The following is a 19,886-nucleotide window of genomic DNA, read 5'->3' as shown; positions in this document are numbered from 1 at the left end:
AAGGACATGTGAGGGTGTGAGGTGCTGGGGAGGATTCTCCAGGGGCCACAGCACCTCCTGGCTGAGAAAGGGAAGGAGGTCAGCTTAGAGGCTCTCAGCTTGGAGTCCTCCTGGCTTTGTCGTTTCCTTGCACCTGGCCTTGGGTGAATCACTTAACCTCTGGAGCTTCAGTTTTCCTGTCTATAAAATGAGCGTGAGATGTCAAGCTCCATGCACATCTGTATGACCGTGATCGCGTTCCGCTCATTCCTTTATGCTTACAATGGGAAGATGCTGGATTTGCAAGTCCGACCTCCCCATTTGACAGACGCGGAAAACTGATGGCAGAGAGGGGAAGGCTGTGGTCCAAACTCCAGGCCAGACTCAGGAAAGTCCCTGGAGCCTGTGGTCAGGAATAAGGAGAGTTCAGCTCTGAAAGACCCCACCAGGTGCCTGTGTGGAGGATGACATGGAGGGAGGGGCCCTGGAGGGAGATGGGACAAGTAACCACCTTGGTGTCTGTCTATCTGCAGGGAGAACTGGGCCTGCCAGGCCCCCCTGGAGTCCCCGGCCTCATTGTAAGTACACTGATGCCTGGGGCAGCGGGTGGGTGTTGGGGAGACTCAGGGTGGAGCCAGCGTGTGGGGAGCCAGGAGCAGGCCCTGCAGGAGAGGTTGAAAAGGCCCCTTTCTCATCAAACCACCGGAGGGACTGGGGGGCCAGGAGAGACCAACCTGGGTGGGGAAGGTGAGTGGGGGAGGGGGGGCGGGCTGAGGGAGGAGAGCCCTGCTGTGTGGCCTCAGGTGGATCACCTGCCTTCTCTGAGCCTGTTTCTTTATTAGTTAAATGAGATGAGCGCTTGGAACACAAGATTGCCAAAGCACTTTCACAGCTGCTGCGTGCATGGCCATTGCTCTGCAAAGAGGTGTGGGCAAGTGGTAGTGGCGTACTTATTTGACAAGTGAGGTGTTCCAGGTCCAGAGGGAGGAGGTAGCCAGCAGGGTGGTCTTTTGCACTCTTTTCCTCCAAGTGGACTTCGGAGCCAGGCCACCTAGGTTCAAGTCACAGGCCCGCCACATCCTGGTTGTGTGACCTGGGCCAAGCCACTTACCCTCTCTGGGCCTAGTTTCCTCATCTGTGAAATAGAGGTGATAGCAGAATCATTCTGGAGTGGCCGTGAGGATTAAAGGAGGCATCACATGTGTAGTCCTTGGCACAGGATCTGGCACCCAGTAAGTGCTAGTGGAAAATATTGTTATAATAATTCTTGTTATTACCTCCTGAAATGCCCAGGACTGACAGAGCCTAAACACAAGGAGGTGGGAGGTGATCTGACCTGACTCCATCCAGGTGGCTTAGGCCTGGAGAAGTGGTTCTAGCCAAAGCCAGGGCCCCTGCTGGGCTTTCAGTAGAGTGAGTGTTAACCTTGTGCCCAGCTCCAGGGGCCAGTGAGAGGTCAGAGCCTGGGAAATGACACTCCAAGTGTTCCCATAGTCTGATGCCCCCTCCTCCCTGTCCATTGGGTCATTCCTCATGGGGTTTGAGTCTGGGGGCCCGTGGAGGGACACAGGTAAACTATCTGCTAGCTTGACAAGCGAGCTTCCAGCTTTACCACTCCAGCAACTGTACTGAGAAATTCTGCTCAGGGAAAGGCTGGAGGAGGCCCCTGAGGTAGGCAGGGGACCCCGTTGCTCAGGGGAGGCCAGTCCTGGGAAGATGGTCCAAATGTCCCCATGGCCACCTGTGCCTGCTCAGGTGAGTGGGAGCAGAACCTGGGTGGGGTGGGCAGAAGGTGAGAGCCCTCTGTGTCTGAATCCTGGCTTTGCTACCTCCTGACTGAACTTCACCTTGGCCTCACTTCCCTGAGCCTCGGGGATCCCCTCTGTGAAATGGGATCATTGTATCCACTCTTATCAGAACCACAGAAACACACAGTCCGTTCCAGTCCAGTGGCTCAGAGGACAGTTTCTGGAACCAGACTGCCTAGGTTCAAATCTCCTAGCTCTACCACTCATTTAATCACAATCCAGAGCAAAATTTTTAACCACCCTATGCCTCGGTTTCTTCATTTGTAAAATGGGAACAATATTGGTACGTAACTTGGAGGATTGTTGTGAGTGAGGATGTAGATAAATTAATATGTAAAGTGCCTAGTATATAGCAAGCACTCAAGAAGTACTAGTTATGATAATAATAGCTATCGTTGGTGTTATTATACTACATACACACGTGATATTTTACAACTGGTAGCAGCTATCTAGGTTACTGACTTGAGAAAAATTTCACAGTCACATTGGAACTTGGTGGGAGAGAGTGCTGCAATTGATGAGTGATGTCTGCCTTGGCTGGGGTTGAGGAAGTGTCAACACATGAGTCATAAATTTGTCATCCCTGATGTCCATTCAGTAGGACTTTGCTGAGCACCTTCTTTGGCACAAGGCATTGACCTAAATGCTTTGGAAAAAGAAATACCTGCCATGGGAATTCGAGAACTCTCTAGAAGTCTTCTAATCTGACTCTCTCTAAGCCCAACAGGAATCCCTTCTGGAGCATCTTGGTCATATGGTGATTAAACTCCAAATCGAACACCTCTGGTGTAAAAAGTCCCTCCCTCTCTGGGAGCCTAGTCCATTCTACACAGCTCTCATTGTTCAGTGTTTTCCTGTGGATCGAACCCAAGTCGTCCTCACTGTCCCTGAGTGAGGCTGTTTGAAGTGTAAAATGGTCTTTGTCTGTGCTTCCCAGGGCTCCTTCTAAACAATTCCAATCCCAAAGCCTTTCTGAAGGGATGTTTACATATCCTGTCTGTCATCCTTGGCACATGTTCCTATTTGTCATCATCCCAGAGTTCACTAGGTTAGGTCCTGAGAGGAGCAAGAATATTGCTTAGTGGAATAAACACAGATTCTGGGGTTTTGGACTATAGCATCATAGCCCTCCTGGTTCTATCTTTTTTGAGACAGGGTCTCACTGTGTCTCCCAGACTGGAGTTCAGTGGTGCGGTCTTGGCTCACTGCAACCTCTGCCTCTTGGGCTCAAGTGATCCTCCCACCTTAGCCTCCCAAGTAGCTGGGACAACAGGTGTGTACCATGATGCCCAGCTAATTTTAGTATTTTCTTTTTGTAGAGACAGGATTTTGCCACATTGTCCAGGCTGGTCTCCAACTCCTGGGCTCAAGCGATCTGCCCGCCTCAACCTCCCAAAGTGCTGGGGCCTCCTGGTTCTTTACAAAGCTCATTCTTACCTGCACTCTCTGCTGCACTCCACTGTTAGGGTTGCCAGATAAAATATGACACCTAGTTAAATTTGAATGTCAGATGCAATATTTAGAACACATTTATAGCAAAATGTCACTCATTATTTATCTGACATTCAAATTTCACTGTTCCTGTCATTTTAATTGTTCAGTCTGGAAACACTATTTGCAGTGTCTGTTAGGAGAAACCCTTTCAGCAAATGGGAAAACTGAGGCCCTTGGTCAAGGTCACATACCTGGCAGGTGAGGATGGAGGCCATGAATCTCAAGTCCTAGTCCAGGGCACTCCTGTTTTTGCTTCTGAGCAGCCTGTGCTGGGGGCAGAGCCCTGGGCCTTTTCTGCATTTCATGGTACCCTCTTTTCCCAGAGCTGATTTGTTCTGCCTCGTGGTCCCTTCATGCTCTGTCTTTTTTTGGCCACTTTCAGCCTCCTTCGTCAGTTTTTAGATTCTTTTCACTGCCAAGATGAAGTGTGCTCTCTCCTGTGACTGTGGGGTCCCAGGGCTGGGCCTGAGCCCATCAGATCACCCCTGCTCCCCGAGGAAATGCCTCCTTCCACCCTGGATCTTTGGGAACAGCAGGTTCTGTGCCTGGGGGAAAAAACTGTCTCCCCAAACAGCTGGAAAGGAAAGGAATTTTCTAACCAGGAGTTAAAGAGGAAGAGGGATTGTGAGTCACCTACGGTTTTCCAGAGGATGTGGGTTTTTAGCTGAGCAAATGGGAATTCCACGTATTGATAATCATTTTAGTGGAAATTCAGATTTATTCAATGCCTCTGTCTAGTCAGTTGAAGCAATTTGCATGCAGACTGAAGCCAAACCTTCCTTCTGTCCCCCGGGTCCTTGCAGCCGGGAGGAAGGGCGTGAGAGGACAAAATAACATTTATTAAGTGTCTGCCTGCTATGTGTGCATCACATGCACTGGGCTGGGGAGGCCTCGCGAAGCAAAGGTCACCAGTTAGAGAGTGGAAGTGTCGGGCTTGTCACCTGGGTCCATATGCCTCAATTCCAATGAGCCACCGGTGGCTCCCTGCAGCCCCAGAGGTGAGAGGGCCTCCACACAGCCCTCTTTGAGTAACTGAAACCCTTTGGCAGGCCCTCAAGAAAACTGTGCCTGATTCCAGAATCTGCTCAACAAAGACGATTTCTGTCCTTTCTATTCAGAGTAACACAGAGGAAATGTTGGCTCCTCCACGATTTAATGAGACCCAAAGAACATGTGATCTGGCCACAAACCCAGCATATGAGGGGCAATGGATTTGTCCACCTTATTCTGCCACTAAACAATCACCTGACTTTGTTTCCTTGTTTATAAAGCAAAGTTAGATACCCCACCACCTGGTATGCAACAAACCCTCTTGTGCCCAACCCTGTGTCAAGTTTTTAATTGTTACAACAGCCCTCTGAGGGTAGGAAGTGGGGCCACCAATTTACACTTAAGGAAACTGAGCCTCAGAGAGGGTGAAGCACCTGCCCAAGGTCACACAGCCCATCAGCTGGACCTGGCCTGTCACAGCTCACACTCTCCACTGCTGCACCACATCGCCAGCTCCTCAAGACTTCTGTGCTGAACAGAGATAGCAGGTGTGTGACAGCATGGACTGGGCAGTGCCAGGGCTGTTCTCGTGTGAGAGATGGTGCTTAGTAAGACCACACAGCAGCCAGAACTGGCCACAGCTCCAGCTCCCTGTCCCTAACCCACCTGGCATTGTTGGCCTTCAAAGGCAGTCCTCAGAGGGATTATAAGTGAGCATGTTTAGCTTTCTTTTTCACCATCATTAAGTCACTTTTACCAAGCACCTCCTCAGAGCTGCACCCTGTGCTGGGCACTGGAATCACAGAGGTGAGGTCCTCAGAGCAGGCACCTGCCCCTGGTCTGGAGGCAGCACAGGCGGTGGCCCTATAGGCACATGCAGAAAGGATGGTCGGTGTCAAGGGCCCTGAGCGAGAGGCATGGGGCTCTGAGGCCTGACAGCAGGGGCATGACCTGGTCTTGGGGTCAGGGAAGTGATGTTAGCGCTGGAGGCCCAAGGACAAATGGGCATGAACAATGCCAGTGGAGGGCATGGCACTCTGGGAATAGGAAACAGCTTGAGCCAGGGTTGGGGAGATACGTCAGTGGCTAAGTATGTCACAGCTAAGGAGGAAGAGCAGGGCAGGAAGGTGAGATGTGTGAGCAACCGTCATGAAGGATGGGCACCGGACGTTCCCCACGTTAGCCTCCGGGGGTCCACTGGCTGGCAGTCAGGGGAGCGCAACTCCGTTTTTCCAAGTCTCCAACCTGACCTGATGCCCTGTCTCAGGTGAGACATAGCAACAGGAAAGGCAGCCTTGAGTGGTTTTGTTTTTTTTTTCTGATCAACAGCCACCTCACACCTTGTGAGCATGGACTGTGGGGTCAGACAGACAGACAGATGGATGGACAGACCTAGGTTCCGGTCCTGCCTCTGCCCCCTGCTTATCGCTCGATCTCAGGCAGGTTATGTCACCTGTCCCTAAGCCTCAGTTTTCCCATCTGTAAAATGGAGTGGGACTGACAATGGTGCTTACCTCCTGGGGATACTGTGAGCAGCTGGTGAGCGTCCAAGCCACCAGCATCGTCCCTGGCGTGGCAAAGGTGCCCAGAGTGACATTTAGCTATTGTTAAGGAGGGTTCAAAGTGGGTAGCGTGCATCCGGCACACAGTGGGTGTTCTTTAAATGGTGACAGACAGGGCTGATTGTGTTGTTGGTGGGAGTCAGTGAGACGAAGGGCACAGTGTGGCGTGCGGTGTCTGGCAGCTTAGAGAAAAGTGGAAACAGGATCCAAATTAAGGGCCTTACTCATTATTCTTTCTCATGGGGACATGACATTCTGAGTGGCTCCGGCCAAGCTGGTCTGGAGGGCGTCTGGTACACAGGAGACGGCTGCTCTGCAAGCTGCCCTCAGGGGATGCTGGCCTGGAGTTTTCTTTGTTCCTCCCGGAAATGCTTTTGTAGCCCAATGTGGGGTCCCACCAACACAGGGGGACCTGCCATATGCAAGCTGGCACCTTCTCCGGGTGTGGCCTGCAGGCAGGGATCTCTCTGCCAGATTCCTTCTCCCCTAGGGTTGGATGCCCACGCGAGGTCCCTGCCCCTACCACACACAGACCCCTTTGGAGAGGCCTGCTGAAGCAACGAGCGGGACCTGGGGAATGGGGTGTTGTGCTGTGACTCCCTGAGGACCCACACAGGTGACCATCCGGCCTGCACTGAATTCAGTCCCACACAACAAGCCACTTCAGGCCTGGAGGGAGGAAGAAAGAGCCTGTGTTCCCGAACTGCTGGCGGCCCCTCTGCCTGCCACCCTGCCTGGCCCCCAGCAGAGCAGGACTCCTCCAGCAGAGCCCGCTCTGTTTATTTGTGCATCAGGGGGAACTCTGAGCTGGCCACCCTGGCTGCCTTCATCCAGGAAAGGAGAGAAGCAGCAGCCAGAGGGACCTGTGGACATGCAGCTCTCTGCAGAGAGAGCTGGCCTCCCTTCCAATCCGGCTTCTCTCCCTCCTCTCCAGAGACCACCTCAGAATAGCCTAGAAGCTCTGGAGACAGGCTGCCTAGTGTGAATCCCAGAGGTGCCCCGGCTCTGTGATTTCGCTGGAGCCCTAACTTCTCAGAGCCTCAGTTTCCTCATCTATGAAATGGGGACGGTAGTAGACTGATCTCGAAGGGCTGTGGTGAGGAATTACTGGGTTAAGGCAGGTCAAGTGCTTAGCACAGTGCTGGCAACTGGCATTTGCTTATTATTAACACCCGTTAAACTGAACCCTCACTTTCTCAGTGAGATTATTTGATGAGACCTGAAAGCAGAATTTCTTTCTTTTTCTTTTCTTTTTTTTTTTTTTTTTTTTAAGATAGGGTATCTTTCTGTTGCCCAGGCTGGAGTTCAGTGATGCTGTCATAGCTCTCTGTAATCTTGAACTCCTGGGCTCAAGAGATCTACCTGCTTCAGCCTCCTAAGTAGCTGGTACCACAGGCATGCATCACCATGCCCAGCTAATTTTTAAATATTTTCTGTAGAGATTGAGTCTCTTTATGTTGCCCAGGCTGGTCTTGAACTCCTGGCCTCCAGTAATCCTTCTACCTAGGCTTCCCAAAGTGCTGGGATTATAAGCGTGAACCACGACGCCACACTGGGCCTGAAAGCAGAATTTCTTAGCAAAGGCTCAGCTGGGAGGTTTTGTTTAATCCAATCAAAAGAGAATCCTAAAGTCCAGAAAGGGGAAGCGTTTGCCCAAGATCACACAGGCCAGGAAGCGCCAAGGCCAGACTCCAGTTGCTCTGGGGTTGGGAGAGTGAGAATCGGCATCATCTCGGGCAGGCTGAGCTGCCGTCTGCAAACTCCACACAGTCTGTCTGTCTGTCTGTCTGTCTGTCTGTCTGTCTGTCTGTCTCTCCTCGGGGGCATTCCATCGCATCGTCCCCTTGGTCCTTCCTGCAGGAGCCAGGCAGGAATGGGATTTTTCATTCTCTGCCTGGCCTCCCTCCGAGGCGTCTCCAGGCAGCTCAGACAAGAACTCCAGTTCCCATTCTTGAGCCTGGCGACCTGGGGCAGCCTTTGTTCCTCCAGTGCTTCTGAGCTGTGCCCCCACCTCAGAGCACTTGCCAGGGACCTCCACAGAGCCTGATCAGGTAGTGAGAAACAGAGGCCCAGAGAGGTCAGGCACATTGAAACCACACAGCAGCCAGACGCTCATATTAGTCACGGAGGATGGACAAGGGAGAGAAGAGGGTACTTTCAGGGTCTGCCTTTCTCTGAGTGTGGACTTAATGTTATGGTTGTGGCTGAGAGAGTGATGGAGTGGGCAGAAGTGAGATTTGAGGGGAAAAGCGTAGGCTGGTTAAGAGAAAAGTCAGCCGCTTCTTCACTCTGTACCAAGATTCCTGGACTTTGGCACTACTGACATTTGGGCTGGATGGTTATTCGTGGTGGGGCTGTTCTGTGCACTGCAGGATGCTGAGCTGCATCCCTGGCCTCTGCCTACCAGATGCCAATAGCACCTCTTAAGTTGTGACAACCAAAAATGCCTCCAGACATTGCCAAGTATTTACATGTTAAATCAGTTACTCCTGGAAACAAGGCTGGCAGGTAGACAGTACTGTATGTCCTCACTTGTCACATGAGGAAACCGAGGCATGGAGACATCAAGTTCCCCTAGTTCACACAATGAGTGAGTCCCAGAGGAGAGTGGGACCCAGTGGTCTGCTGTCCACTGGGTGGACAGAGAATGAAAAATCACATTCCTGCCTGGCTCCTGCTGGAAGGGCCGCGGGGCCTGTGCAGTGGAATGCCCCTGGGGAGAAAGACAGAGGGACGGTGTGGAGTTTGCAGGAGTTTGCAAATGGCAGCTCAGCCTGGTTGAATGCTTTCCAGAGCCTTCCTTGCAGAGGAAGGAAGGAAGGCTGTGGAAAGGCCAGGAGGGGCATCATGGGGACAGCACTCAGCCAGGCGGAGCTGTCATCTGCAGACTCCATAGTTGTGAAGGGAACTTGGCTTTCCAGGTCTGGGAACTCCATTTTTCTCACTTTGGACCAGCTGATCTGATCTGAAGCTCCAACCCGTGGTCCAGGATCCGCCAGCTGGTTGTAGTGTCCCACAGGGTCCATCGCCAACTCTGGGATTTCTGGGATCAACAGCCTCACTTGTTGCCCTTCTCAGAGATAGCCAAGCCTCTGGGAAGCAGGAGGTGCCTCCCCTCATGTAGCCGGAGGAGTCAGAACTCCCATTTATGCCTTCTTTAACTCTTACAGCAGCTCTGGGGGGACAGATAGAGACAGCCTGAGGGTCCAAAATCTTCCAATGAAAAGCCCGTTGTCCCTGATACGGGGTAAAGAATCAGATAGAGGAGAAAAATGTTGAATATGGAAAGGAATGGGGATAGGGAAGGGGCAGCAATCTAGAAATGAATTTGGGCAGGGATCTTCATGAAGTTTATTCCAGCACTTTAGTGGAGGTCTCCAGATGAAGAACATTCCAGATTCTGAGATCAATCCTACAGAGTTGTGTCTTCAGAAGCCCAGCCCCAGGAACCTTGGGGATTGTTGCCACCACCCAGGCCAGCCTCCTGTGGGTCACTGCTTACAACACCCTCTTCTCTTTCTTCCCCCACAGGGTGACTTGGGAGTGTTGGGTCCAATTGGCTACCCAGGACCCAAGGGCATGAAGGTAAGCAAGGGACGCCCCCCCAATTCAGGCCTCATCCCAAGTGGGCACCCCCGACCCGTTTCATCCCAGAAGGAAGGGTGACCTTAGATGATGCTAGGGGAAGGGAGGATGGCAGGATGCTCAGAGTGCTGCTAGGAGGAAGCTGGGCAGGTCAGGAGCTGTCAGCTCTGGCCCCAGAGCCAGGCATCATCTGTATGTCATTTAGGCCAGGCATCCTCCTCGAGCTGATATGGTTCCAGGCCTCAGAGCACTGGAAGTCCAGTGGGGGACATCACCAGGGCCACAGAAACTACCATGCAAACCATGAACTCAGCTCATCCCTGAGTGGGAAGGGCGTGCAGCAGGAAGGCAGGCCAAGACTGCTAGACCACATCCCAAGGACGACCCAATTTAACCAACATGCCCTTCCCTCCCCATCAGTGCCTTCTTCCTCTGGATTTGTCTGCAGTGCTGTGGTTCACTGCCTCTTCTCATAGCTCCTTCAGTCCACACCCTTGCCCTGTGACATGGGAGTCATTTACCCCCTTTTACAGATGTGAACACTGAGGTTGGGGGATCGAGCAGGGGGTCTGGCAGCAAGTCACGTTTAAGCCAGGGCTCCTAACTCTTGTGGCCTAGAGTTCCATCACAGCCGGCCTTGGGTCTTTGTCTTGCAGGGACTGATGGGCAGCGTGGGGGAGCCCGGACTGAAAGGTGATAAGGTGATCTGAATACTCCCTTATTGCACTGTGGTTTCTCTGCATGCCACCCCCCTCTCCGCCCGGAGGCTGCTGCTGATCTCTCGCCAGGTCCACTCCCCTGCATTCTTCCTGCCTCTCCTCTGGCCTCCCCTAAATCTGTGCTCCCCAGCTTCTTCCTAGTCACTCTGGGGGGGCTCAGGCAGATAGTTCTGGGAACCCGAAAACCTCAGCAGATAGTGCATAAGCAGCTGTTGCAGCAAGCGGGGCAGGTATGTCAAGACAGGGCTCTGAATCCAGAGAGCAGAGCTGAGGCCAGCATCTGTGCTTTGAAGGCAAAGCCACAGAGTAAGGAGTGTGGCAGTGAGGGCATAGGAGGAAACAAATCTACATAGACCACCTTGGCGTGAAATTGGGAACCCAACCCCAGAGAGCGTGCCGACTGGAAATGCGACTCTGAGCCCCTGACCCGCTTCTCCTGCTGCCATGGGGGTGGCTACCCTTGCCGTGTATCCTCTGTACAGCACTGCTGCTGAGCTCTTCCTATCTCACCCTGTGCCAAACCAGAGTTGGAAGTGGGAAGACAGGCCCTGGGGGCCCAGAGTGAAGCAGCATCTGAATACCAGAGACACAGGGCCCAGCACTTGTGCCCTGCTCTGTGGCTGTCTTCCTGCCTAGCCTCTTCAGACCCTTGACAAACCAGGACCCCCAAAGTGGGTGCAGGAGGGGTTTAGGGCAACATTCCAAGTATCCATGAGACATCCGAAGGACTGACTGCTGCTCAGTCCCTCCTGTGGTCAGTTGACACTGCACCTGTCTTCCCCCTACACCGGAGTCATAAGGTCAGGTGCCATGCTGGGTACCATCTGAGTTCACCACATGGATCTACCCATTAATCCTCCTACCCACTGTGAAATAAGAAGCTTGCTTGGGCCGGGCACAGTGGCTCACGTCTGTTATCCCGGCACTTTGGGAGGCCGAGGCGGGCAGATCACAAGGTCAGGAGTTTGAGACCAGTCTGGCCAACGTGGTGAAACCCCATCTCCACTAAAAATACAAAAATTAGCCAGGCATGGTGGCGGGCGCCTGTAATCCCAGTTACTTGGGAGGCTGAGGCAGGAGAATCGCTTGAACCTGGGAGGCAGAGGTTGCAGTGAGCCAAGATCGCGCCACTGCACTCCAGCCTGGGCAACAGAGCAAGACTCCGTTTCAAAAAAAGAAGCTTCCCTGAGGCCACACAGCCGGTAAGTAGAGTCACCTGGCTCCAGAGACCTCAACTGTTAAGCAGAACTAAGGTCAGAAGGTCAGAGCTAGTGAGACTCTGGGAGGTTCACATTTCGCAGTGCCTACGTCTCACAGCTGGAGAAACCAAGACCCAGAGAGAGAAAGAGATTTGCAGGCCCCTGGACTTTTAGAACATTAGAATTGCTGGGTGAAAATGGACATATCCAGATTGTATTATGCAAGCCTATCCCTGGGTAGCCAGCTGGGTGCAATGCCAACCCCAGTCCTTTTTCTACCTGTTTCTACCTCTTCCATCTCCTCCTGCCATGCCCAAGCCTCCAGCCACAACCCACCTCTGCCCGCCTCTTGCCCTGCTGTCTGCTACACCCCTCTGCCAGAGCCCTCCCTCTTTGAAGGGGCTTTCTGATGGAGACGGGGGGTTCCCCACACCTACCTGTTTATCCCAAGGTTTGAGACATCAGTGCTCTGGAAATGTTGAAGTCATGAACGAGAGAGAAAGGAAGCCGGGGAAAATGAGAGTGTAGGCAGTGAGCTTTTTATAGGCCCCTTTGCGGAGCTGGTCTCAGCTCAGTGTTGCTTCAGGAACATGGAAATAAATGTGTTACATGGAACTCGGCTGGCTTGCTGATGGGAGTTGCCTGGGACATTTAGAGAGGTGAAAACTCTGGAAAAAAAAGGAGGAGGAAATTATTTTCATGCCCATAGTTTTTAAGAAAATCAAATGTCTTTAGGGGAAAAAAGAGAGCTGGGGGAGGAAGAAACCCCTTTTCCTTTGGTGGAGAGGAGCCTTAAGGCTGTGTTCCAATCAGCCACGCACACATCCTTGTCCCCTGGCCCTACCCTGGGATGACAGAGCCATCCCTTCATGTTCCAAGGTTGCTCCTGCCTCAAATCCCAGATTTTCCATGACCCATCCTGGACTCAGTCCCACTTACAACCGCTTGGCTCCCTCTCTCAGCCTGGAGGAGCATTCTGGAAGCAAAGCTCCTGCTCCGAGCCCAGCTCCCTCCAAATTCATTGTTCTGATTTCCTAGGTGCCTTTTAAACTTTCCTTGTTTTTCTATTTTCACTCTTTTTTTTCACCCCTTCACTCCTCTCTTGGACATTAAAAAAAAAAAAAAAAAAAAAAAAAAAAAAAAAGTCCTGTGGGTTCCCCAAACACCAGGATGTTGTACAGGATTTTCCAAATTGGAAAAAACAAAGTAAGTTCAAAAAAAAATTTTTTTTTTTTTTTCAAATTCTGACTTTTGTTCTACTAAGGAAGTTCTTTTGTTAGGTCATGGCCTTAGCCATGTGTGGGTTTTCTAAGGGTCTCCATTTTCCCGGGTTTTTCTCCCCATTCTTTCTCCTGCTCCCAGGGTTGTAAATGTGTTTTGAATCCTGAGGCCAACAGAGTGTCAGTAATGTCCAAGGTGGAGGGCTGAATAGGGTGAGGTGAGGGCCATGTGAGGTGGTTCCTGCCCTAAGGGGAAGCAGCTCCCAATCTGGACTGCCCGTTCAGAACATGGCTAAAAACAGGGAGGGAGGAGAAGAGGCCTCCAGCAGCCAGAATCAGTGTCACTAAGCCTGTGCAGTACATCGTGTTAGAAGACAAACACCCAGACTTAAGTCAAGACCAATTTACTCGCTGTTTACACATAGTCTTAACAAGTCAGGAAATCTGATTTCCCATGCTATAGCTGATTAAAATAGTTAATTAGAAGTAGATCGGCCGGGCATAGTGGCTCACGCCTGTAATCCCAGCATTTTGGGAGGCTGAGGCGGGCGGATCATCTGAGTCCAGGAGTTCAAGACCAGCTTGGGCAACATGGTGAAACCCCATCTTTACTAAAAATAAAAAAATGAATAAAATAAAAATTAGCTGGGCGTGGTGGCATGCACCTGTAGTCCCAGCTACTGGGGAGGCTGAGGTAGGAGAATCACCTGAGTCCAGGAGGTCGAAGCTGCAGAGAGCCAAGATCGCACCACTGCTGTCCAAACTGGTCAACCAGAGTGAGACTCCATCTCTAAAAAAAAAGAAAAAAAAAAATAGACCAAAGCTGCTTGCTAGCACAGAAACCCCCACAGGAGGAGTAAGTGACAGCTCAGTCTGATGGTGAAAAATATCAAACAGCAGACGCAAATACTCTGAAACCACATTGGTGTGAGGCCCTTGCACACGCTGCCCTCACCCCTGTGTGACAATACCAGTTGATGATGAAGAGGCTGAAGGATCAAACACTTCATTTGCTCTGCGTCAGTTCTCCAGGCAAGGCCAGTTGACACTGGGCAGTGGGCAGCTTAGCTTCTGTTAGTGGCGTTTCCAGCCATCCCAGCAGCCCCAGGCAAGTCTGCACATCGGCCAGCTCACCTCCCCCCGCCACCGCCTGCTTTCCTCGCCAGGGGCCCGTCCTTTCCTTTCACAAGGCTGCTGCTGGCCGGATCCGACTTGGGAAACAGCCTCGGCACAGCTGTACCTCACCAGGGGGTCTGTGGGGGAGGCTTCCAGAGCCCACGTGGTCTCCATTGTAACCTTCTTTGCTGGTGTGTACTTAGGGTGAACAAGGGGTTCCAGGTGTGTTGGGAGATCCTGGATTCCAAGGAGACAAGGTAATTGCATCAGATTTTCCCCTCCCCCTGCCCCTGCCCCCGCCTTGCTGTTCCCCTGGTCCTGGCTTCCTTCCTAGGGCCCATAATGAGCCAGGACCCACCTGTGAGACGGCTGCCTTTGAAATAATCCAGTCTTCTCCATCCTTGATCCACTTGTCATCTCTTCCTTTGACTTTACAGTGACCTTTTAACTTATTTCTGGGCCCCAGCCTCTTGCTTTCTCTCTTTCTTCCTTGCTGCTACCCAGTTGTTCTTCTGAGGGCAAAGCGGTGCTCTCCGCTCACACACCATCCATGGCTCCCTATTGCTCTCAGAATGACACCCTGGCTCCCTAACCAGACATCAGGACCCCAGTGAGTGCATTTCTCTGATACACTCCTGCTGTCCCCCTTACAGCCCTGCACTCCAGCCCCACCGAACCGCCTGCTGTGTGCCTCTGTACACACACACAGACTGCTACCCACCTGGGACCCCCTCCACCCAGCCTCTCCACACCACCCTGCTCAGAGGCCATTTCCCCACCTGCTCAGAAAGTGGCCATTTCCCTCTCTAAGTGCCCTGAGAGGCATGTCCTCCCCTCGCTGGTGGTGCCACCTTTCTCCTCTGATTTTGGGTGACTTGTGCTGAGTCCCCACCGGACAGTGAGTTCCCTGAGAACAAGGCTCCAGACTGCCCTGATGGAGCTCGGCTCAGGGTCCTGCCCTTGATCATGAATATTTGGGATAAGCTAACTGGCCTTACAAAATGACATATTGACTACGGGATCAAACTGAGGTGGCCTTGACTTCCAGAACACAGCTGTGGGCCTGCTGAGACTTGCTCCCCTTTGCCTGTGTCTGGCATCATGTGGCCACATCTGGAACTCTCCCGGCCAGTCAATGAGGCCCAGATGTTGGCCAGCTCTCCCTCTTCCTCTTCCCTCCCTCCTCACTGGCCTGTCCTGACCCAGCCTTGGTATCTCCGGGTTGTGAACCACAGCAGGCCTGGCTCTTCCCCTACTGGACCCAGTCTCCAGAATTCCCCAGGCGTCAGAGGCACTGCAGAGCCTGCATGCAGCCTCAGGGTCCCTGATTCTTCCTGGTGAGGACAGGGGCTGCTGTTTCTCGTTAGCATTTCCTGGGGCCCAGCCTATAGGGGTGTCAGGCAGGTGTGATCCAAGTCGAGCCGCAGCAGGGAAAGGAAGGAGCTCATCCTCCTCCAAGGCAGGCATTCTCTGGGCCTGGGACCAGCAGGAGGACTGGGCGGCTGTTCACCTGGCCATTTTCTTCCTCACTAACCCCAGCCTGCTCTGGATCTCTTCTAGGGGAGCCAGGGGTTGCCAGGGTTCCCCGGTGCACGGGGGAAGCCAGGGCCTCTGGTAAGTACCTGCTCCTCCAGCACCCCCAAATCTCACACTCTCTGACTGATCATGGAACGTGGCTGGGGACACCTTCACCTCGAAGACCTCATTTCCTCCTGCAGCAGAGCTCCTGGGGGCAAGCAGGGCAGGGCAGGGCAGGAATGGGATCTGCTCATTTCACAGATGAGGACACTGTGAGAGGCTCAGTAACTCACCCAGCTTCAGAGGCAGGCCTCATTCGCCGACAAAACCCTGATGAGGATCTGGGGTTCCTGATGCCTTGTAAACAATAGTGATGTTATCAATAACAGCAGTGGCTGTCATTTATTGAGTGTCGCTGTGTGTCTTTCTGAACTTTGTTTCTTTGAAGGCTGCCAGCTACCCCAGGAGTTAGGGAATTAATATTGCTCCCATTTTGCAGATGGGCAAACTAAGATTCCGAAGGTTGAAGTGACTTGCCCAGGGTCCCATGGTTAGTAAGTGCAGGAGGTAGAGTTTGAATGGTAGCTCCTTCTAGTTGTCCAGGCAGATTTTATGCACATGCTCCTGAACTTTCCAACTACCCACAGCCAGGGGGGTAACGCAGGGGGTTCATGGAAGGTGGGGCCCTCACCCCTGCCTCCCTGCAACCTTTTCTCTTCCACAGGGCAAAGTTGGAGACAAAGGATCCATTGGGTTTCCCGGGCCCCCTGGACCCGAGGTATGTGATGCCCCATTTCTCTGTGTCTGGCTGCAGCTGGGACTCGGTCTCGTCCCTGGGAAACTGAGGCCCAGAGACGGGGAAAGACTTGCTTTAGGTCATGCAGGATATGAGAGATGAGGCTGAGAGGAGAAATTCCTAGATCAGCAATCATTTATTTTCCCTTTCTGCTCTTCTGCTCTTACCCAGGGGCTCTCAAAAGTCAATAGGGACAAAAAGCTGGCCTCAGAGTCCTCTGCCAACTTTGTGGCCACCGCAGCTTTGTGATTCATGAAAGCCCTCTGTGCGCCACTGTCTGGGCCCCTCACAGGAGCTTCCCACATTCTCCACTTAGAGTTCCCTCTCCAAGCCCTGGAACTTTCCTAACCACCCACAGCCACTCTGGAACGATTCAGGGCTCAGAGCTTCCCGGTATGGGGAGCAAGAGGTAAATGAAAATTCGGACTTTTGAATGAAGAATGAGAAACAAGGATAGATTTAGCAATTCATATAATAACTCTAGTTGAGTAAGGAGAGAGCCTGAGGGTTTCCGACATGTGTGATCGTTAGCACAGGTAGGCTACACCTGAATGATCAACTCGGAATTCACACGTAATGGAGCAAAGCAAGCTGGCCGGGTTCTCTTTACCCCCACTCTCTTTAGCATGCGTCTCATGTCTAGAAAGCTGGGCTGAGCAGGAGCCAGGGCTGTTGTCCCTCTCAGGATCATCGACACCTAGGCCAACCCCAGTTGGAGCCCCCCCACCCACAAATCACTGGCCTCCAGATCTTGCTCACCCATGAGGTCTCTGCATCCAAGACAAAAGTGTGGCTCTGCGGATAGGCCGGACCCTTCCAAGGATCACTTCTGCTATCACTCGGATGGATGAGGAAATGTTTCCTAAAAGCTACAAGTTCTGACTTTCCACTGTGTTGACTTTGGCCACCACACAGTCCTATCTTTAGACAAATGGACTTGGCCTCTTTTCCATGGCCCCAATTCCCTCCTCTGGTCACTGGAAAAAGGCTTTTCTGAGAGTCCGGCTTTCCCAGCATTCTGGCCCATGAGGGTGGAAGGCATGCTCCCTCACATTTATTAGGCACCTCCTGGTGCCAGGAGGCTGTGTAGTGTCCTCGAGATGAGAACTTTCTGAATCACCACAGAGGCACATGAGGGAGATATTACTACAACCAGTTTACAGTTGAAGAAACTGAGTCACAGAGCAGGAGAGTGGCTTCCTCAGGGTTGCTCCGCTATGTAAGAGCAAATAAGGTCTGCTTTGGCCCTCTCCTGGGTCCCTGGACAATTTAGCCATTAGCCTCTCCCATCTTTGTGTTCTGTTTTGATTGGCCGACTCCGTAGCCGGGAGATAGCTCTGCTCAGCTGAAGGCGGAAGCTGATAAGCGCAGAAGCTGATAAGCGTGTCAGCACCCTGCCTGCTTCTTTCCCAGAGACCATGGGAGGGAGCTCCAGCTCTCCAGCACCCGGGTGAATCATCTCTCACTCATCAATGGGTCAGATGCGAGTGAGCATCAGGATTTGCTCAGCATCCCAACTACCAAGTTCTCACTTAGAGATGGGCCCACCCCAGGCAGAATTCTTTTTCCAGGGTACAGGACCCAAAATCATTTTGCATACAGTTTTTACTGAGCATTTGCAACTTTGCTGGTTCCTTTTAAACTTAAGAACAGCCCTGTAAGGGAGGTGTTACAGGCACCATTTTACAGATAAGGAAGCTGAGGCCCAGAGAGGCTAAGGAACTTGCTCAGGGTTGCACAGGAGGAGGGCAGGGCTCTGGGAACTGCGTAACAGGTCTCCAAATTGTGCAAAGATCACTGTGGGGAGAGGGGGTCCCTGTGCTCTGTGGGACCCTAAGGAGGAGCACGAGGATATTGCAGGGAAGGGAGGTGATTCCGCTTCGTGCGGGAAGAACCTTCTATTGTACAGTCATCCCAGGGGAATGGCCCTCATCGGGAAGCAGGGAGCCCCCATGGGTAGAGTGGGGCAGAGTCTAACACATGTGGCCAGGATGTAGGAAGGACTTCAGCTTACAATGACTGGAGCTGACGTTAATTAAATCAGCGCTTTTCAATGCTTTCAAAGTCACAGCAAACCCAGAAAATCATCCTCTCTGCAGGATTACTGCAGTCAAAAGACAAGACTTCTCAGGGCAAGGCATGGCTGGCTCTGGGGAGCAATGTCCCCAGACACCCATAATTCTGACCCAGTAGCAGCACCGGATTTGAGAAATAATGACCTTCAGTGTGACCTTCCGTGTCACAACCTTAATGCTTTCCTGAACCATCCGGTGTATTGTCTCAGCAACTCTCTGAGGTGTCAGGGCTGGAACCACACACCCTGTTTTAGAACTGAGGACTGTAGGATCAAGGTGGTTAACTGACCTGCCTGGGGTCCCATCCCAGCAGGAGGAGATGGAAACCCAGTCAGTCCCCCTGCAAGACGCATACCTGTAGCACTCCCTTCATAGCCTCCGTGGGTGACCCTGCTCTCTGCTTCCCCGCAGGGATTCCCAGGAGACATCGGCCCCCCTGGCGACAACGGCCCAGAAGGCATGAAGGTAAGTACCTGCCCAGGGCAGCTCCAGTTGGAGGAGCAGACAGCTCTGCAGAAACCACAGGCCTCAAGGGCTGGCTGTCTGGCTTGGAAGCAGGGGGTGCCTTGCCAGCCTGTGATGGAGATGGAGGTGCCGCCTCTGATTCTCCCTTTTTGTTCCCTTCTCCCCAGGGTAAGCCTGGAGCCCGAGGCCTGCCGGGACCCCGTGGGCAGCTGGGGCCCGAGGTGAGACTGTCTGGCCCCGCTCCACTGCCCATCCTGGCCTGATTGCAGCCCCCAGCCTGCCCTGTCCTGGGTACTGAAGACCTTAGCTGGGGCTGGAACCCCTTCAGCCAGGACACCACCCAGGGCTTCCCCAGACTCACCCACCAGCTCATCCTATACAGCTCTGCCCCATGCCCCTTCCAGGGACCTTCTCTGCCCTGCTGTCACCTGGCAGTGTGGCTTCCCCGCACCCTCCCTCGGCTACACCCTCATCACCCCTGGAGTTTTCTTTCCCAGAACTACTGCCAATGCCATGCTCACAGTAGCAGTTTATTAGGACATTAATGGGGGAGTAGGAATTATCAGCCCCATTTTACAGATGAAGCCACTGAGGCCCAGAGAGGAAAAGAGACTCAGTCGGGTCTTATGGTTAGTAGCAGGCAGGGCCACAATGGGAACCCGGGTCTGCTTGAACCCAAAACCCATGACATACGTCCTATGCTGTCAACTCTGTGCTTCCTGGGAGTGGCCTGGGGGCACCTCCAGAATATTACATTGACTTGCACAGTTAGTTAGTGGCAGAGCATCGATCTGCTTATTTATGTGCACTTGATGAAGTGGGTTGGGAAGGGTCTCTATGGGGCTGTTGGAGCACCAGGTGGGCACTAAATGGGACCTGTGCACGAGGCCATCCTTAGCCTTCCTGTGCCCCACTTACCTTAGCTCAGGCGCCAGGCCCCCATGACACACAGCCCTGGGCTGAGGGTGCGGGAAGCCCAGATTTACCGCGACCGCAGGCGGGCATCCAGCTGACATGGATCCCTTCTTGGGCTGGCTCTGGGTCTGGCGGGGTCCCAGCGCTGGCTCTGGGAGCCACCACGTGGAGCTGCTTTCCTGGAAGCTGGGGGAAAGGAGCTGGGGAGTGGCTCTGGAGGGAGCCCCTTGGTCAGGCCTGGCATACCAGAAGGAGTCAATTCGGAGGCTCCCTGAGCCTGTGGGGGTTGGGGGGGACCAGGAGAGTCTCATGGGCCAGAAGCGGGAAAGTAGGGGAGAGGAGGGAACGGCACCAACCACGTGCTTCTGTATACACTCACATTACCACTCAAGATGTATGCCTGCTACTTGTTCACGTCTTCATTCGTTCATTCATTCACCAAACA

The 19,886-nt window shown here is 52.8% G+C and overlaps 1 protein-coding gene across 3 annotated transcripts in view; it reads left to right on the top strand.

Moving 5' to 3' along the window:
• Positions 1 to 19,886, top strand: part of COL27A1 (collagen type XXVII alpha 1 chain) — a 161,273-nt gene that overhangs the window by 68,501 nt on the left and 72,886 nt on the right. For all 3 annotated transcript variants that reach the window (XM_017875934.1, XM_017875935.1, XM_017875933.1), the window contains 8 exons: positions 513 to 557; positions 9,365 to 9,418; positions 10,075 to 10,119; positions 13,876 to 13,929; positions 15,233 to 15,286; positions 15,915 to 15,968; positions 18,473 to 18,526; positions 18,694 to 18,747. In XM_017875934.1, coding sequence (XP_017731423.1) covers positions 513 to 557; positions 9,365 to 9,418; positions 10,075 to 10,119; positions 13,876 to 13,929; positions 15,233 to 15,286; positions 15,915 to 15,968; positions 18,473 to 18,526; positions 18,694 to 18,747 — 414 coding nt within the window. The remainder of the gene's footprint in view (positions 1 to 512; positions 558 to 9,364; positions 9,419 to 10,074; positions 10,120 to 13,875; positions 13,930 to 15,232; positions 15,287 to 15,914; positions 15,969 to 18,472; positions 18,527 to 18,693; positions 18,748 to 19,886) is intronic.

The sequence above is a fragment of the Rhinopithecus bieti genome, unplaced genomic scaffold, assembly GCF_001698545.2.
Source record: "Rhinopithecus bieti isolate Rb0 unplaced genomic scaffold, ASM169854v2 scaffold_9997, whole genome shotgun sequence".
NCBI lineage: Eukaryota > Metazoa > Chordata > Mammalia > Primates > Cercopithecidae > Rhinopithecus > Rhinopithecus bieti.
The sequence above is the reverse complement of the archived record's forward strand: the minus strand, read 5'-3'. Positions and strand labels throughout refer to the sequence as shown.